This window comes from Danio aesculapii, chromosome 25 (genome assembly GCF_903798145.1).
Source record: "Danio aesculapii chromosome 25, fDanAes4.1, whole genome shotgun sequence".
Lineage (NCBI taxonomy): Eukaryota > Metazoa > Chordata > Actinopteri > Cypriniformes > Danionidae > Danio > Danio aesculapii.
Window position 1 is genome coordinate 34,692,590 of NC_079459.1, and position 19,875 is coordinate 34,712,464.

Below are 19,875 nucleotides of genomic sequence, written 5' to 3' on the forward strand. Positions count from 1 at the left end.
TTTAACAATGATTTTGTTGCATTTACAGGTTTTAATGCATTAGATTCAAATAATTGTTTGTACATTTTAAATAGAATAACAGAAACTTTATTAACTGCTTACTGTGTTAGAAATCAGTTATAACAACAAGATAATTAACCTAGAAATGCTAACAGTCTGATAATTCATGCTAACTACATATGTACTGTGATAGAAATATGCTAACGATATGTTTATTCTTGCTTTTGATAAATATGTTAGAAGCCTAACATGCTAATTTATGTGAATGAAACATGCTAGCAACATTTTAATTCAGGTTAGCATTGTGCCAAATGTGATAGAAAGCTATTGTCATGCTATTAGAAACATGTTAACAACATGTTAATTTGTTGACAATGTCAACTGTAATAGAAGCATGCTATCAAGTTAATTCATGCCAACAATCTGTAAACCAAGCTAGAATCATGCTAACAATATGCACCTTCATGTTAACAGTGTGCAAAATTTTATGGAAACAAGCTAATTCATGTAAACAATACATCACCCATGTTAGAAACATGACATTAACATGCTAATTCATTTTCAAAATGGTAACTGATAGAAACATGCTATCAAGCAACTATTTTTTGTTAACAAGGTGTTAACCATGTTAGAAACATGCTACTTCATGTTAACAATGTGTTAGCCATGCTTGAAGCATGATAACAACGTGCTAATTCATGTTAACAATGTGCTTAATCTGATGGAAACAAGCTATCAACATATTCATATAAACAACATGTTAACTATGATAGAAACATGTTAACAGCATGCTAATTCATCCTAACATGGTGCTTAATGTGACAACATGGTAATTAATGCTAACAATGTGGTAAAGTGATGGAATCAAACTATCAACAGATTAATTCATGTAAACAATGTGTTAAACATGCTGATAACACACTAATTCATGCTAACAATGTGCTAAATGTGATAGAAACTTGCTAATTAATTTAAACAGCATATTAACCATGTTAGAAACATGTTAACAACATGCTAATTTATGCTAACAATGTGCTAAATGTGATGAAAACAAGCTATCAACATTCTAATTCATGTAAACATTGTGTTAATCATAATAGAAACATGTTAACAATGTGCTAATTGATGCTAACAATGTGTTAAATGTGATGGAATCAAACTATCAACAGATTAATTCATGTAAACAATGTGTTAAACATGCTGATAACATGCTAATTCATGTTAACAATGTGCTAAATGTGATGGAAACTTGCAAATTAATTTAAACAACATGTTAACCAAGTTAGAAACATGTTAAAAACATGCTAATTTATGCTAACAATGTGCTAAATGTGATGAAAACAAGCTATTAACATTCTAATTCATGTAAGCATTGTGTTAACCATAATAAAAACATGTTAACAACGTGGTAATTGATGCTAACAATGTGTTAAATGTGATAGAATCAAACTATCAACAGATTAATTCATGTAAACAATGTGTTAAACATGCTGATAACACGCTAATTCATGCTAACAATGTGCTAAATGTGATGGAAACTTGCAAATGAATTTAAACAACATGTTGACCATGTTAGAAACATGTTAAAAACATGCTAATTCATGCTAACAATGTGCTAAATGTGATGAAAACAAGCTATTAACATTCTAATTCAAGGAAAATATTGTGTTAACCATAATCGAAACATGTTAACAATGTGCTAATTGATGCTAACAATGTGTTAAATGTGATGGAATCAAACTATCAACAGATTAATTCATGTAAACAATGTGTTAAACATGCTGATAACACACTAATTTATGCTAACAATGTGCTAAATGTGATGGAAACTTGCAAATTAATTTAAACAACATGTTAACCATGTTAGAAACATGTTAAAAACATGCCAATTCATGCTAACAATGTGCTAAATGTGATTAAAACAAGCTATCAACATTCTAATTCATGTAAACATTGTGTTAACCATAACAGAAACATGTTAACAACATGCTAATGTATGCTAATAATGTGCTAAATGTGATGGAAACAAGTTATCAACATGTTAATTCATGTTAACAATGAGCAAAATGTGATGGGAACATGTTAATCCAAGCAAACAACGTTACTTTCTAGTAACGTTTCTAGTAACTTTCTAGTTACTTTCTAGTAACCATACTAGAAACATGTTAACAACATGTTAATTCATGTTAACAGTGTTAAATGTTTTGAAAAACAAGCTATTTATGTGCTTACCCTGCTAGAAAACATGCAAATTCATGCTAACAATGTGTTAAATCTGACGAAAACAAGCTATCAACATTCTAATTCATGTAAACATTGTGTTAACCATAATAGAAACATGTTAACAACGTGCTAATTAATGGTAACAATGTGCTAAATGTTATGGAAACAAGTTATCAACATGCTAATTCATGCTAACAATGTGTTAACCATTGTAGAACCATTGTTTCTTCAAAGATTATTGAATCTGGCAGGTAAAAACAGATATTTAAATCAATACTTTTAATAGCCAATATTACTTTATAAAACAAGCGTGGCTAAGGCTACCAACTTCCTGAAGTACACTGAATGAATTTTTTGTTAGGAGCTTGCTATGAAAACTCCCTTTGATCCGCATCAAATGTGTGTGTCTGAAGGTTTTTGCTATTGAACGTTTTAATTAAGTCTGCGGTCTGACACTTTGAGCCGCCGGTGGTTTCACGGGGCGTTTTTCAGCCCGTAGGTTGAGGTGTGAGAGCAACTCGGGCCCTGATGTCGTGGGACGCTTGACCTCGCCGTCGCTCTTTGTCCGTCCCGCACAAAAGCCTCAGTCAAACGCCATGATGTCACTGGCAGCCAAACCTTTGTGTAGCGCAAGAACAACAAAACAATCTTTGTGCAGCTCTGACTCCAAACTTATTGAGGCCGAGTCCGGCTGTTTCCGTCTCACTGTTCTCCTTCATAAACCGCTCTTTCAGACGTTTATTGCCGCCCTTCAGTCCTGATTCATGCTGACGTGAACAATATTTCAGCCGCTTGTACAGTCACCGCAGAATTCATGCATATTCACAGGGTTTTACATTAAAAAGGGCACATTTTGTAATTCCTATTTGTTATATTTGTCATTTATTCATTTATAGTTAGTATTCTTGATGATTAAATTGAAGCATGAAATAATCATAAATTTTTTAAATTCTTTATAATAGTATTTCTATATAATATAATTCTTTAAATTAATTAGCTTTTTCCATTTTTATTATTATTAATATACAATTCTTTTTTCCTTCTTATTATTAATATTATTATTATTATTAATATTATTGTTGTTGTTGTTGTTGTTAATAGTAGTAGTACATAATATTGCATTGTATTATCTGTACTTTGAACTAATTATAAAAAAGCTATTAGTTATTTATATTATAACTTTTTTACATTATTATATTATTATTATCATATTTAAAATTCTTCAAAGCCTGAAAAAAGCATTACATATTTAATTTCAGTTTTATTTTCCTTTAATTTGTTATTTTCAACATATTTCATCATAACATTTTATGATTTTTTTAATAATAATAATAAAAAAAATAATGATGATAATAATGATAATAATAATGATATTAATAATAATTATGATGATGATGATGATGATGATGATGATGATGATGATGATGATGATGATAATAATAATAATAATAATAATAATAATAATAATAATAATACATAATTATCATTTGTAGTAGTAGATGTTGTATTATTTGTACTTTTTTGTTATGATTTTGTTATAATTTAAATGTATTATATTTTAAGAATTCATTTATATAATACACAATAAATAAATATAGATTTTGTATATATTTTGCATATATTTTTATATTTTATTATACATATTTCATTTTCAAAGTTATTTAAAGTAAAATTTTAAATATGTGAAAATTGATGCTTTGATGTTTAATTTTTAGCATTGTTTTCAGTTTCAGTATTACATTTTATGTTATTTTTGAATATTATTATTATTATTTTTATTAATAATAATAATAATAATCATAATAATCATAATAATCGACCTCTAATAAAAATGTGAAATATTAAAAAATCATTAGTTTGCTTGTCTGAATACGCATGTAAATATATAGCCAGTCCTGATGCACTACTAATAAAAAGAGCGGCTTTGTTTTTAAACTGTTCTCCTTCATGAATCTCCCTTTTAGCTGTTTATTCAGTCCTGATTCATGACGTGAGCATTATTTTACCAGCTTGCACTGTCACCGCAGAATTCATGCATATTCATGGGTTTTACATTAAGAAAAGAGCATGTTTTGAAATTCATATTTGTGGGTGATTTTGCACAGACGTGTCATTTTGTTGGGGAGAAACAAAGAGTTTATTTGATTGTTCATCAGATTGTGATGGAGATTTGTTTTAGAATTTGCCATTAGTACGTCAGAGCTAAATGGTCGCTGAATGTCTCCTTGTAATGTTATTTAGCTGAGCTCAGAGTAATTTTTAAAATATTTCAATTGGTATTGAAAGGTGTCCTATAAATTGTTGTTATTATTATTATTATTATTATTATTATTATTATTATTATTATTATTATTATTATTATTATTATTATTATTATTATTATGGTGTTAGTGTCATTTATAATAATATTGTACTGTAAATATATTTACCATACAATACCATTAGTTTATTTCATTTTCACCTAGTAAATGCATCTGCCGGTTATTCTTATTGTGGTATTATTCATATTTTATACTGTAGCGTTTATTCATGTTGATTTATAGCTTTTAGTTTTAGTTTTCGGGTATTAAGAATTGTATTCTGTTTTTTTTTTTTTTTTGTAAAATAAATGTTCAACCTTGTTTATTTGGGACTTTTTGGTAATTTAATTATTTTACAACAACTTTCTGAAGTTTTGAAGATCATTTTTCAATGTTTTCCGTTTATAAAAAGGAAGAATCATAAAACTAATTTACAACTGAAGCAAAATTATTCTCCTTATTCTCTTTTTTTTGTTTCAAATGTTTACCAAACGCTGTTTAACCGAGAAAGGGTCTTATATTTTATAGTTTTGCTGAAGTAACAATAAAATGAGAATGTAAAACTGTCTCCTCAGAGTAAACGCTACAAACGCAAACCCAAATCCCTGCGGGACAACGGCTCTCTGGGTCCTGCTGGAGAACGGGCTCTGTCTATCCCGCAGATCACTTACGACCACATCGAGGATAAAGACGCTGTGTTTACAGACGACTCTACAGGTGCGCTTATTATGGGATACACACACTTCACTGATTCTTACTGCCAGCTTCTTCTTTTAGACAATTCACTTAATATATAAATATATATATATATATATATATATATATATATATATATATATATATATATATATATATATATATCAATATATATATATATATATATATATATATATATATATATATATATATATATATATATATATATATATATATATATATATATATATATATCTATATATATATATATATATATATCTATATATATATCAATATATATATATATATATATCAATATATATATATATATATATCAATATATATATATATATATATATCAATATATATATATATATATATATATCAATATATATATATATATATATATATATATATATATATATATATATATATATATATATATATATATATATATATATATATATATATATATATATATATATATATATGCAGTTGCAATCAGAATTATTCAGACCCCTGAATTATTAGTCCCCTGTTTATTTTTTTCCCTCAATTTCTGTTTAATAGAGAGTAGATTTTCTCCAACACATTTCTAATCCTAATAGTTTTAGTAACTCATCTCTAATAACTGATTTATTTTATCTTTGCCATGATGGCAGTAAATAATATTAGACTAGATATTCTTCTATAAGACACTTCTATATATTGTTATTGTTATATAAGATTAGCTTATACAATATAAAATAATATTAATAGTATATATTAGATATTAATATTAGAATTTTAATATTATAATTTTAACAATATAATTAATATTATAATATGGGATTATCTTTTATATGGGATTTTTTTATTAATAATTATAAATAAATTATAAAATAAATACATTTTAAATTAAAAGGATAATAATAATCATTCCTATTTTTTTGTATTAGTTTTGATCTTTGTATTTAGCTCAGTTTGGGTTGCTGAAATTCTTTTATATTCAGTTTTGTTACATTTTATCAAGTTGTGCATTTAGGTTTCATTTATTTTAGTTTTAGTTTCCTCCCGGTGCTCCTGTTTCCCCCACAGTCCAAACACATGCGCTATAGGGGGACCGATGAACTAAATTAGCTCTAGTGTATGAGGGTGTGAATGAGTGTGTATGGGTGTTTCCTGGTACTGGGTTGCAGCTGGAACGGCATCCACTGTGTAAAACATATGAATGAATGAATGAATGAATAAATGTATTGTTATATTTAATACTTTTATTTGGATTATACAAATTAATATTATATGTTTAATATGAAACATTATTGTAAATTATATATATAAAAACAAAATGTCAAAATCCAAATAATTAAAATAAATAGTTTATTTATTTGGCGTCATGATGGCACAGTAAGTAGCACGATCGCCTAACAGCAAGAAGGTTGCTGGTATAAGCCTCGGCTGGGTCAGTTGGTGTTTCTGTGTGGAGTTTGCATGTTCTCCCCGTGTTCGCGTGGGTTTTCTCCAGGTGCTCCGGTTTCTCCCACAGCCCAAAGACATGTGCTATAGGCGAATTGGGTAAGCTAAAAATTGTCCGTAGTGTATGTGTGTGAATGGGAGTGTATCGGTGTTTCCCAGTGATGGGTTGCAGCTGGAAGGGCATCCGCTGCTTAAAGCATTTGCTGGATAAGTTGGCGGTTCATTCTGCTGTGGCGACTCCTGATTAACAAAGGGACTAAGCCGAATGAAAATGAATATTGATTAATTAATTTATTTGTATATGTGTATGTGTATATATGTATATATATATATATTCAGATTGTGAACGTTGCCAGATTTAAAGGTTTATGCTGCAAATCAGTTTGACTGAAGGATTTACATAATAAAAGTCCCCAGTCAATATAAAATAACAATACTAAAAAAGTATTCGTTTGCTTGTATAAACGCACATGTAAACAGCCAGCCAGTTCTGATACACTGAAGAGTTTCTCTCTGATCTTTCTTGTTAACATCATCACGTGTGTTTTCTGGAGTTTCGGCTGAAGTTCATCAAGCAGAGAAGAACATAAGGAGTTTTACTGCGTTTTTTGACTTGTCTGTTGATCCTCATAAATGCTTTTTTTTTCAACCATAAAGAGGAAGGAGAGATTGAACTGTTTTCCACATACAATAAATTAGATTTTCCACACACACACACACACACACACACACACACAGACACACACATGTACGCACAGTTGAAAAGAGTTTTATAGACTCTACATTAGAGATCAGCTCATTTGTCTGAAATTAACACAGATATTCCTGCAGGCTTTTATCAGAATCAGAAAGAGCTTTATTGCCAAGTCTTTTTTTAGCACACGCAAGGAATTTGTCCTAACAACACACAACGTGACAAGATTCTAGCATCAAGCAATTTGTCTGCGCCAAACGCAAACCTTTAAATACCAGCCACTGCACTCCCAATGAAACAGTATAGGCTTTTAATCTAATTAATACATATTAAAGCTCTTTAACATTAGGCCACTGAGTGACTGATTGTCTTTTGTGAACAATGAATCACTTCTGACTTTTATTTTCAAAGGGTCTGCTAGTTTATTTTTAAGAGGTAAGATCTCCTGCTGCTTTCAGGAGTACAGCAATTAAATGTCAGGTGAAATGGTATTTAAACTCACATTCAGAGCATTTAACGCTGAATAAAGCCCATAATCAGTACCTGAGGTTATCAATGTCACACAGTAGGTTGTAATATGTGTGTGTATATGTGTGTATATGTGTATATGTATATGTACATATGCATGTATGTATGTATGTATGTATGTATATGTATATATATATATATATATATATATATATATATATATATATATATATATATATATATATATATATATATATATATATATATATATGTGTGTGTATATATATGTGTGTATATATATATATATATATTAAAATTATAATTAATATTATAATTAATATTTAAACACATTTCACAGTGCAAAAATGTATAAATATCAACAACATTATTATTATTATTATTATTATAAATAATTATAAAAAAAGTCTGCTGAAATGTCTGAGTAAGTTTGAGCGGTTCATGTTTTTCTCTATGCAGGAATTGCAAAACTTTTCCGCTCATCAGGTGAGAGAGAGAGAGAGAGAGCGCCACGTGTGTGTGTGTGTGTGTTTCTGCTGCTGCTGCTGCTGCTTCTGCTTTAGCTCTGCATCTGCATGTTGTGTTGTGTGCCATCAGGACGCTTGCTGAATGATAAGGCTAGGGTTAGGGTGAAAACAGCAGAAATTACGGAAACAAAAAGTAGAAATGAAAATTCACCTGTTTGCGTACAAACTTTTAATTAAAGCAGAAAATGATTCAGATTAAAATTTGGATGCATGTTATCAATACTATATTACTACTGTAATAATACTTGGTATTTGTATGTATGTATATGTGTGTATGTATGTATATGTATATATATATATATATATATATATATATATATATATATATATATGCAAATTTATATTTATTCCACAATTATATATATATATTTTTTTACGTTTTTAATAAACAAAATGGAAAAGAAATATGTAAATATATTAGTAAAAATATTTCAGATATTAATTGTATCTATTTCTACATTTCGGTTAACACTTATTTTACGAAAAATAAATTTTAAATAATGTAATTTAATGTGAATGTTTATATTTAATGCAAATTTATTCCACTTTTATTTTTTATTGTATTTTTTTATTAAACAAATTGGAAAAGAAAAATGTATATCTCAGATATTAATTCTATCTATATTTCTACATTTCAGTTAACACTTATTTATATTTATATATATATATTTATATATATATATATATATATATATATATATATATATATATATATATATATAAATATATTTATGTATATATTTATGTATGTATATATGTATGTATATATTTATGTATGTATATATGTATGTATATATGTATGTGTATATATATGTATGTATGTATGTATGTATGTATATATATATGCATGCATACATACATACATACATACATACATACATACATACATACATACATACATATATATATATATATATAATGTGATTTTCTTTATATTTAGTGTATATTTATTCCACATTAATATGTTATTGCATTTTAAAATTCACATTTTTATTTCTTTAACAAGTCTTAAATCAGTGAAGTTGAATACAAACTCATCTGATCTGCAGTGTTTTCCTGCCTCTCCTGCTGCTCTGTTTTGTCTTATTTTTTCTCACCTTCATCATGATGTTAGTTTGCGCTTCTTCTTTTTTCTGCATGTGGACAGACCGTCAGCGCTCGTGGTCCGCTTTCACTCTCAGCTGTCCTTCTTCCCCAGGTATTGTTTCTTTCTGCTCACAACTTCACTTTCTCTTTCTCTAAAATCCATGTTTTATTTCATGCTGCTGTTCAACTGTTTTCTTGCTTTAATGCTTAAAAGGGTCAGTTCACCCAAAGATGGGAGTTATCCCATGTTTTACTCGCCCTTATGACTTTCTGCTTTCAGGTCGAATCAAATCAGAATTATTTAAAAAATTGTCTTTGGCTTTTTTCAGCTTGTAATCAACATCGAATATAAAAGTTTTCATTTGTAATCAACATCAAATAATCATAGTTTCAGTAGTAATCTGCATTGAACATTTGATGCTTTGTTGGTAATCAACATTGAATATTCAAAGCTTTAATAATAATCAACATTGAATTTTCAAAGCTTCAATGGTAATCAACATTGAATATTCGAAGCTATAATAATAATCAGCATTAAATTTTCAAAGCTTCAATGGTAATCAACATTGAATATTCGAAGCTATAATAATAATCAGCATTAAATATTCAAAGCATTAGTAGTAATCAGCATTGAATATTCAAAGCATTGATAGTAATGAATATCGAATATTCGAAGCACCGGTAGTAATCAGCATTGAATATTTAAAGCATTGACTTTGAATATTCGAAGCATTGGTAGTAATCAACTTCAAATATTTAAATCTCAATTTGTTGTTGAAATCGAAAATTTGAAGCATTGGTAGTATCCAACATTGAATATTCAAAGCCTCAATAGTAAACAACGTTGAATATTCAAAGCATCGTAGTAACTGACATCAAATATTCAGTAGTAATCAGCATTAAATATCCAAAGTGTTGGTAGAAATGAGCATTGAATATCTGAAGTGTCGGTAGTGATCAGCATTGACTATGCGAAGTGTTGGTAGTGATCAGCATTGACTATACGAAGTGTTGGTAGTAATCTGCATCGAATATCTGTAGTGTAGGTAGTAATCAGCATTGAATACCCGAAGTGTTGGTATTAATCAGCATTGAATATCTGAAGCATTGGTAATAATTAGCATTGAATATCTGTAGTGTCGATAGTAATCAGCATTGAATATCCGAAGTGTCGGTAGGAATCAGCATTGAATATCTGAAGCATCGGTAATAATCAGCATTGAATATCCGAAGTGTCGGTAGGAATCAGCATTGAATATCTGAAGCATCGGTAATAATCAGCATTGAATATCCGAAGTGTCGGTAGTAATCAGTATTAAATGTCCGAAGTGTCGGTAGTAATCATCAGTGAATATCCAAAGTGTTGGTAGAAATCAGCATTGAATATCGGAAGTGTCGGTTGCAATTAGCATTAAATATCCGAAGTGTTGGTAGTAATCAGCATTGAATATTCGAAGCATTGGTAGTAATCAGCATTGAATATCCGAAGTGTAGGTTGTAATCATCATTGAATATCCAAAGTGTCGGTAGTAATCAGCATTAAATATCCAAAATGTAGGTAGAAATCAGCATTAAATTTCCGAAGTGTCAGTAGTAATCATCAGTGAATATCCAAAGTGTCGGTAGTAATCAGCATTAAATATCCAAAGTGTCGGTAGAAATCAGCATTGAATATCGGAAGTGTCGGTAGCAATTAGCATTAAATATCCGAAGTGTTGGTAGTAATCAGCATTGAATATCCGAAGCATTGGTAGTAATCAGCATTGAATATCCAAAGTGTCGGTAGTAATCAGCATTGAATATCCGAAGCATTGGTAGTAATCAGCATTGAATATCCAAAGCATCGGTAGCAATCAGCATTGAATATCTGAAGTGTTAGTAGTAATGAGCATTGAATATTCAAAGATTCAGTTGTAATCAGCATTGAATATTTGAAGCGTCAGTAGAAATTAGCATTGAATATTTGATGCATCGGTAGTAATCAGCATTGAATAATCAAAGTTTCAGTAGTGGTCAGCATTGAATATTCGAAGTGTCAGTAGTAATCAGCATTGAATGTCCAAAGTGTTGGTAGTAATCAGCATAAAATATCCGAAATGTCGGTAGAAATCAGCAATCGATATCTGAAGTGTCAGTAGTAATCAGCATTGAATTTCCGAAGCATCGGTAGTAATCAGCATTGAATATCCGAAGTGTTAGTAGTAATCAGCATTGAATATCCGAAGTGTTAGTAGTAATCAGCATTGAATATTCAAAGATTCAGTTGTAATTGACTTTGAATATTCAAAGCTTCTGTAGTATTCAGCATTTAATATTTGAAGCATCAATAAAAATTCGCATTGAATATTTGATGCATCGGTAGTAATCAGCAATGAATATCAGTAGTGTCGGTAGTAATCAGCATTGAATATTCAAAGCTTCAGTAGTAATCAACAGTAAATATTCAAAGCTTCAGTAGTACTCAGCATTGAATATTCTAAGCATCTTTAGTAATCAGCATTGAATATCTGTGGTGTCAGTAGTATGCGGCATTTAATATTCAAAGCTTCAGTAGTACTCAACATTGAATATTCTAAGCATCTGTAGTAATCAGCATTGAATATTTGAAGCATCAGTAGAAATTAGCATTGAATATTCGATGCATCTTTAGTAATCAGCATTGAATATTTGTAGTGTCGGTAGTAATCAGCATAGAATATTCAAAGCTTCAGTAGTACTCACCATGGAATATTCGAAGCATCGGTAGTAATCAGCATTGAATATCTGTAGTGTAGTAGTAATCAGCATTGAATATCTGTAATGTCGGTAGTAATCAGCATTGAATATTCAAAGCTTCAGTAGTAATCGACATTGAAAATTTGAAGCACCAGTAGTCATTGTAGAGCTGGAAAAATCTAAGATAAATTTAGTAAACCTCTGATTGGATTTGACTGATAGCAGACATTCATCTACACATATAATGCCTTGTGGGCAAGTTGTAGGATAATGTTGTCTTTTATACTGTTACTGTGTGTGAGTGTGCGGTTTAATCTTCTCTACAGTGAAGAAAAAGCTTGACGGGCCGGACATCTCTCGAAACAACAGTCTGGTGGATGAGCTAGATTTCACCGCTGAAGACATTCCTCTGCCTGTGGTTACAGACGCCTCACAGTGAGTTACTTACTAGGTTTTACTAAACGTTTACCCATCCGTCACATGCATTTTCACTCAGAGTGGCTTTGTGTGTTTGCGTTTGTTCCATTGGTGTTGGTTTTAGGATGTTTGTGCGTACGAGCAGATGCTTTTGAGCTCTCAGCAGCTCTCCAGTCATTTCATTTTTCCATCTGTAACAACTCTCCATCCTCCATTTCTCCAGCTGTGGGATGAAGGAAAGCACATCTTTCTGTCTTTCAGTCTGTTGAGAAGCCCGTTTGTGGCAAAGGAGGAAGAGTCAGTCTCTACTCAGCACCTGAACACTAGCAGGTACTGTTCCTGGATACTGTTCTGACTCCCCGCCAGTGTCTTTCCCATCAGTTTCTTCCTCACTGCTGTTGGTTTCCTGTCTGTGTCCTGTCTTTATTTCATCTCCTCTTGTTTTGTTTTTTATTTATTTTCCTCATCTCATTTTCATTTCTTCTCATTCTGATTCATGTCTCCATTTCTTCCACTGTTTTCATTCTTATTCCCTTCTGTTTCCTTTGAGTCTGATCATTTTCCTGTCTTTTATCCCACTTTTTGTTTTGTTCTGTATCTGTTTCCTCTATTTTCCTTTTTCTTTTCCATTTATTTCCTGTCTGTTCATGTCTCTAGTCAAGATTATTTTCTGTTTCCTGTCTCTGTTCTGTTTCCTATTTGCATTCTGCCTGTTTTCCATCAGATTTCCTCAGATTTCCATCTCTTTCCTCTCTGAATCCTGTCTATTTCCTGTTGGTTTCCTGTCTTTATCTCCTCTTGTTTTGATTTTTGTATTTTTCCTGTTGCGTTTTCATTTCTTCTCATTCTGATTCATGTCTCCATTTCTTCCACTGTTTTCATTCTTATTCCCTTCTGTTTCCTTTGAGTCTGATCATTTTCCTGTCTTTTATCCCACTTTTTGTTTTGTTCGGATTCTGTTTCCTGTCTCTCTTCCTTTTTCTTTTCCATTTATTTCCTGTCTGTTCATGTCTCTAGTCAAGATTATTTTCTGTTTCCTGTCTCTGTTCTGTTTCCTATTTGCATTTTGCCTGTTTTCCATCAGATTTCCTCGTATTTTCATCTCTTTCCTCTCTGAATCCTGTCTATTTCCTGTCTATTTCCTGTTGGTTTCCTGTCTTTTATCTCCTCTTGTTTTACTTTTAGTATTTTTCCTGTTGCGTTTTCATTTCTTCTCATTCTGATTCCTGTTTCTTCCACTGTTTTCATTCTTATTCCCTTCTGTTTCCTTTGAGTCTGATCATTTTCCTGTCTTTTATCCCACTTTTTGTTTTGTTCTGATTCTGTTTTCTCTCTCTTCCTTTTTCTTTTCCATTTATTTCCTGTTTCTGTCCTGTCTCTAGTCAAGATTATTTTCTGTTTCCTGTCTCTGTTCCGTTTCCTATTTGCATTTTGCCTGTTTTCCATCAGATTTCCTCGTATTTTCATCTCTTTCCTCTCTGAATCCTGTCTATTTCCTGTCTATTTCCTGTTGGTTTCCTGTCTTTATCTCCCCTTGTTTTGATTTTTGTATTTTTCCTGTTGCGTTTTCATTTCTTCTCAATCTGATTCATGTCTCCATTTCTTCCACTGTTTTCATTCTTATTCCCTTCTGTTTCCTTTCTGAGTTTGATCATTTCCTGTCTTTTTTCCCCACTTTTTTTGTTCTGGTTTTTGTCTGTTTTCTGTTTCCTGTCTCTCTTCCTTTATCTTTTCCATTTATTTCCTGTTTCTGTCCTGTCTCTAGTCAAGATTATTTTCTGTTTCCTGTCTCTGTTCCGTTTCCTATTTGCATTCTGCCTGTTTTCTATCAGATTTCCACGTATTTTCATCTCTTTCCTCTCTGAATCCTGTCTATTTCCTAACTATTTCCTGTTGGTTTCCTGTCTTTATCTCCTCTTGTTTTGATTTTTGTATTTTACCTGTTGCGTTTTCATTTCATCTCATTCTGATTCATGTCTCTGTTTTTTTCCACTGTTTTCATTCTTATTCCCTTCTGTTTCCTTTGAGTCTGATCATTTTCCTGTCTTTTTTTCCCACTTTTTGTTTTGTTCTGATTCTGTTTCCTCTTTCTTCCTTTTTCTTTTCCATTTATTTCCTGTCTGTTCATGTCTCTAGTCAAGATTATTTTCTGTTTCCTGTCTCTGTTCTGTTTCCTATTTGCATTCTGCCTGTTTTCCATCAGATTTCCTCAGATTTCCACCTCTTTCCTCTCTGAATCCTGTCTATTTCCTGTTGGTTTCCTGTCTTTATCTCCCCTTGTTTTGATTTTTGTATTTTTCCTGTTGCGTTTTCATTTCTTCTCATTCTGATTCATGTCTCCATTTCTTCCACTGTTTTCATTCTTATTCCCTTCTGTTTCCTTTGAGTCTGATCATTTTCCTGTCTTTTATCCCACTTTTTGTTTTGTTCGGATTCTGTTTCCTGTCTCTCTTCCTTTTTCTTTTCCATTTATTTCCTGTCTGTTCATGTCTCTAGTCAAGATTATTTTCTGTTTCCTGTCTCTGTTCTGTTTCCTATTTGCATTTTGCCTGTTTTCCATCAGATTTCCTCGTATTTTCATCTCTTTCCTCTCTGAATCCTGTCTATTTCCTGTCTATTTCCTGTTGGTTTCCTGTCTTTTATCTCCTCTTGTTTTACTTTTAGTATTTTTCCTGTTGCGTTTTCATTTCTTCTCATTCTGATTCCTGTTTCTTCCACTGTTTTCATTCTTATTCCCTTCTGTTTCCTTTGAGTCTGATCATTTTCCTGTCTTTTATCCCACTTTTTGTTTTGTTCTGATTCTGTTTTCTCTCTCTTCCTTTTTCTTTTCCATTTATTTCCTGTTTCTGTCCTGTCTCTAGTCAAGATTATTTTCTGTTTCCTGTCTCTGTTCCGTTTCCTATTTGCATTTTGCCTGTTTTCCATCAGATTTCCTCGTATTTTCATCTCTTTCCTCTCTGAATCCTGTCTATTTCCTGTCTATTTCCTGTTGGTTTCCTGTCTTTATCTCCCCTTGTTTTGATTTTTGTATTTTTCCTGTTGCGTTTTCATTTCTTCTCAATCTGATTCATGTCTCCATTTCTTCCACTGTTTTCATTCTTATTCCCTTCTGTTTCCTTTCTGAGTTTGATCATTTCCTGTCTTTTTTCCCCACTTTTTTGTTCTGGTTTTTGTCTGTTTTCTGTTTCCTGTCTCTCTTCCTTTATCTTTTCCATTTATTTCCTGTTTCTGTCCTGTCTCTAGTCAAGATTATTTTCTGTTTCCTGTCTCTGTTCCGTTTCCTATTTGCATTCTGCCTGTTTTCTATCAGATTTCCGCGTATTTTCATCTCTTTCCTCTCTGAATCCTGTCTATTTCCTAACTATTTCCTGTTGGTTTCCTGTCTTTATCTCCTCTTGTTTTGATTTTTGTATTTTACCTGTTGCGTTTTCATTTCATCTCATTCTGATTCATGTCTCTGTTTTTTTCCACTGTTTTCATTCTTATTCCCTTCTGTTTCCTTTGAGTCTGATCATTTTCCTGTCTTTTTTTCCCACTTTTTGTTTTGTTCTGATTCTGTTTCCTCTTTCTTCCTTTTTCTTTTCCATTTATTTCCTGTCTGTTCCTGTCTCTAGTCAAGATTTTTTTCTGTTTCCTGTCTCTGTTCTGTTTCCTATTTGCATTCTGCCTGTTTTCCATCCGATTTTCTCGGATTTCCATCTCTTTCCTCTCTGAATCCTGTCTATTTCCTGTTGGTTTCCTGTCTTTATCTCCTCTTGTTTTGATTTTTGTATTTTTCCTGTTGCGTTTTCATTTCTTCTCATTCTGATTCATGTCTCCATTTCTTCCACTGTTTTCATTCTTATTCCCTTCTGTTTCCTTTTTGAGTTTGATCATTTCCTGTCTTTGTTCCCACTTTTTTTGTTCTGATTTTTGTCTGTTTTCTGTTTCCTGTCTCTCTTCCTTTATCTTTTCCATTTATTTCCTGTTTCTGTCCTGTCTCTAGTCAAGATTTTTTTCTGTTTCCTGTCTCTGTTCTGTTTCCTATTTTCATTCAGCCTGTTTTCCATTAGATTTCCTCGGATTTCCATCTCTTTCCTCTCTGAATCCTGTCTGTTCGCTGTTGGTTTCCTGTCTGTTTCTTGTCTTTTATCTCCTCTTGTTTTGATTTTCGTATTTTTCCCATTGAGTTTTCATTTCTCCTCATTCTGGTTCCTGTTTCTTCCACTGTTTTCATTCTTATTCCTTTCTGTTTTCTTTCTGAGTCTGATCATTTTCCTATGGGTTTCCTGATTTTTAATTTTTTTTTCTCCCCACTTTTCTTGTTCTGATTCTTGTGTTTTCTGTTTCTCTTCCTTTTCTTTCCTTTCTATTTCCTGTCTGTTTTTTTCCCAATTCTCTCTTGTCAGTTTTCAAGATTTTCTCTGTTTCTTGTTTCTGTTCTGTTCCTAGTTTGTATCAGATTCCCATGAATTATATCTCTTTCATATCGGTTTCCCATCTGTTTTTTTTTCTCTCTGAATCCAATCATTTCCTGTTGGTTTCCTGTCTGTTTCCTGCATTTCCCATTTCTTTTAGATTCCCTGCTGTTTCCTGTTTCTCTTCTGCCTGCCCCCCCCCCCATCTAATTTCCACTAATTTCCTGTTTTTCCCATTTCTGTCTGTTTCCTGTCAGTTTCCTATTTCTTTGCTTTCTCTTTTCAGTTTTTCGGTCTGTTTTCGATTTCTGATCTGATTTCAATCTCTTTCCTGTCTGAATTCTATCTTCTTCAATTTGTTTCCTCTTTCTTCTGTTTATTGTTTCCCATCTGATTTCCGTCTATTTCCTTTCTGTTCCCTGTTTGTTTTTTCTGTCCACATCTGTTCCAAAATACAATTATGTTCCTGTTAGTTTCCTGTCAGTTTCCTGCCCTTTTCCTATTTCTTTTCTTCAGATTCTCATCTGTTCCCTGTTTCTCTTCTGTCTTTCCCCCATCTAATTTCCACTTATTTCCTGTCTGTTCACTGCCTGTTATTCCTATTCCTGTCCGTGTTTCCTATCAGTTTCCTATTTCTTTGCCTTCTCATTTCTGCTTCCTTGTTTCTGTTCTGTTTCCCATCTGATTTCAATCTCTTTCCTGTCTCTTTCCTTCTCTCATTTCCTTCAGTTTCCCTTTTCTTCTGTTTATTGTTTCCCTTCTAATTCCTGTTTATTTCCTTTCTGTTTCCTAACCCTAATCCTCAATCCACTTCTGTTCCAAAATCTGTGTCCCATCTTATACCAATCTCTTTCTTTTCTATTTCCAGTTTGAATTGCATCTATTTCCTGTCAGTTTCCTCTCTGTTTGTTTTTTTCCGGTCTTTCCTGCTTGTTTCCTGTCTGAATTCCCTATTTCTTCTCAGTTTCCTGAGTGGCTGTTTCCTTCCTGTTTCCTATTCAATTCAAGTTTATTTGTACATCACTTTTCACAATTATTAATGTTGCAAAGCATCTTTACAATATTGCATTACAATCAAAAACAGAAAAACCTACGGCGTTAGTATGGTAAACATGCGTATACATGGCTAATCTGCAGCTATATATTATAATCTACATTTTTGAAAAGCTTATACGCTATTCTGTTGTTTTATTTAGATTGTTGTTATCTTTTTGAGTCTTTGTAACGTTGTTGTAATGTTGTAACATTCAGTGTGTTTATGAGAGTGTCTGGTGCATACGGAGAGGAGACGGTGTGTTTCCTACAGATGGTTTGTTCCACCCACTCAGTTGTAGCACACTCAGAAGTGCACAATGTCTCTTTTTCTGTTTCTCCTCTGTTCTTCTCTCTCTTTCTTTGTTCCTCGCTGGCAGTCAATGCCACATCGTATCTCTCTGGAAACTGAAGAGAATATGAGGAGGATAAATAAACTCAGGATATTGGTGTTTTTGTAGAGAATGAGACGCAGCACTGGTGTGTTTATTTAGACTGAGCTCGACCTCTGACCTCTGGCAATCCCATCAGCTCTCAGTTGTGAACTTTCAGAACATACATTCTTACTAGGGAACATGCAGAACACACTTACAAGTGAATATTCAGAACAGTCTCATACACTCTCGTTAGTGCACACATTTAGTCCAGTGATTTGTATTTTTATTTTTATTTATTATTATTATTATTATTATTAATTTTTTTATTAATATTTTTGTTATTTTTTAATAATAACTTTAATAAAAACAGTGTTTATATTTTATCAGGAAAATTAGTGGATAGGGCTATATAGTAAAGGTATTATTTTAATATATGAACAATAAAATTTAAATAATTTATATTTTATACATATTTTAATGAACTACAATGTAGTAAAATAATAGAATAAATTATATTAAAAAGTTAACTGTTGTTGTTGTTGTTGTTATTATTATTATTATTATTATTATTATTATTATTATTATATTACTAAGTTAATATTTTTTTAATTTAATTAAATTAACTAACTTTTAAATTAACAAAATATTAATATTGAACTTGTTTGTCATGCTACATAAAATAAATAAAATATATAAAATAAGTAATATTAATATTGGGCTTAGTTGACATGCATAAACATTTTTAATAAAAAATTAATTAATTAAATAAATAAAATAATTCTTGTCTTATTAATATTGGACGTATTTGTCATGCTACATAAAATAAATAAATAAATAAATAAATACATAAAATTTAAATAAGTAAATACATTTTGTAATAATAATAAAGAATTTTTTTTGTCATGCTACATAAAATAAATAAAATAAATCAACTCTTGTAATATTAATATTGAACTTATTTGTCATGCTACATAAAATAAAAATAAATAAATAAATAAATAAATAAATAAAATAAAACCACTCTTGTACTAGTAATATTGGACTTATCCGTCATCCTACTTAAAATAAAATAATAAAATTAAATAAATAAATTCTTGGAATAAAAATATAGAACTTTTTTGTCATGCTACATTAAATTACTAATTTATTAATAAATAAATAAATAAACTAATTAATTAATTAATTAATAACTCTTGTAATATTATTATTGGACTTATTTGTCATGCTACATTAAATAAATAAATAAATAAATAAATAAATAAATAAATGCAAAAAATAAAACTACAATAAAATCTTGTGATATTAAAATTAGGCTTATTTGTCATCATACATAATTTTTTTTTATAATTAATTAAATAAAACAATTCTTGTAATATTAATATTTGAATTATCTGTTATGCTACATAAAATAAAATAAATAAATAAAATAAAACAACTTATGTAAAATTAATATTGGATTATTTGTCATGG

At 30.7% G+C, this 19,875-nt stretch overlaps 1 protein-coding gene across 1 annotated transcript in view; it reads left to right on the forward strand.

Annotated features, from left to right (window-relative positions):
• The window catches only part of kcnq1.2 (potassium voltage-gated channel, KQT-like subfamily, member 1.2), a 203,050-nt gene that overhangs the window by 67,291 nt on the left and 115,884 nt on the right, over positions 1 to 19,875 (forward strand). The window contains exons 10-14 of the mRNA XM_056451540.1: positions 5,099 to 5,240; positions 8,314 to 8,340; positions 9,529 to 9,579; positions 12,509 to 12,617; positions 12,861 to 12,929. Coding sequence (XP_056307515.1) covers positions 5,099 to 5,240; positions 8,314 to 8,340; positions 9,529 to 9,579; positions 12,509 to 12,617; positions 12,861 to 12,929 — 398 coding nt within the window. The remainder of the gene's footprint in view (positions 1 to 5,098; positions 5,241 to 8,313; positions 8,341 to 9,528; positions 9,580 to 12,508; positions 12,618 to 12,860; positions 12,930 to 19,875) is intronic.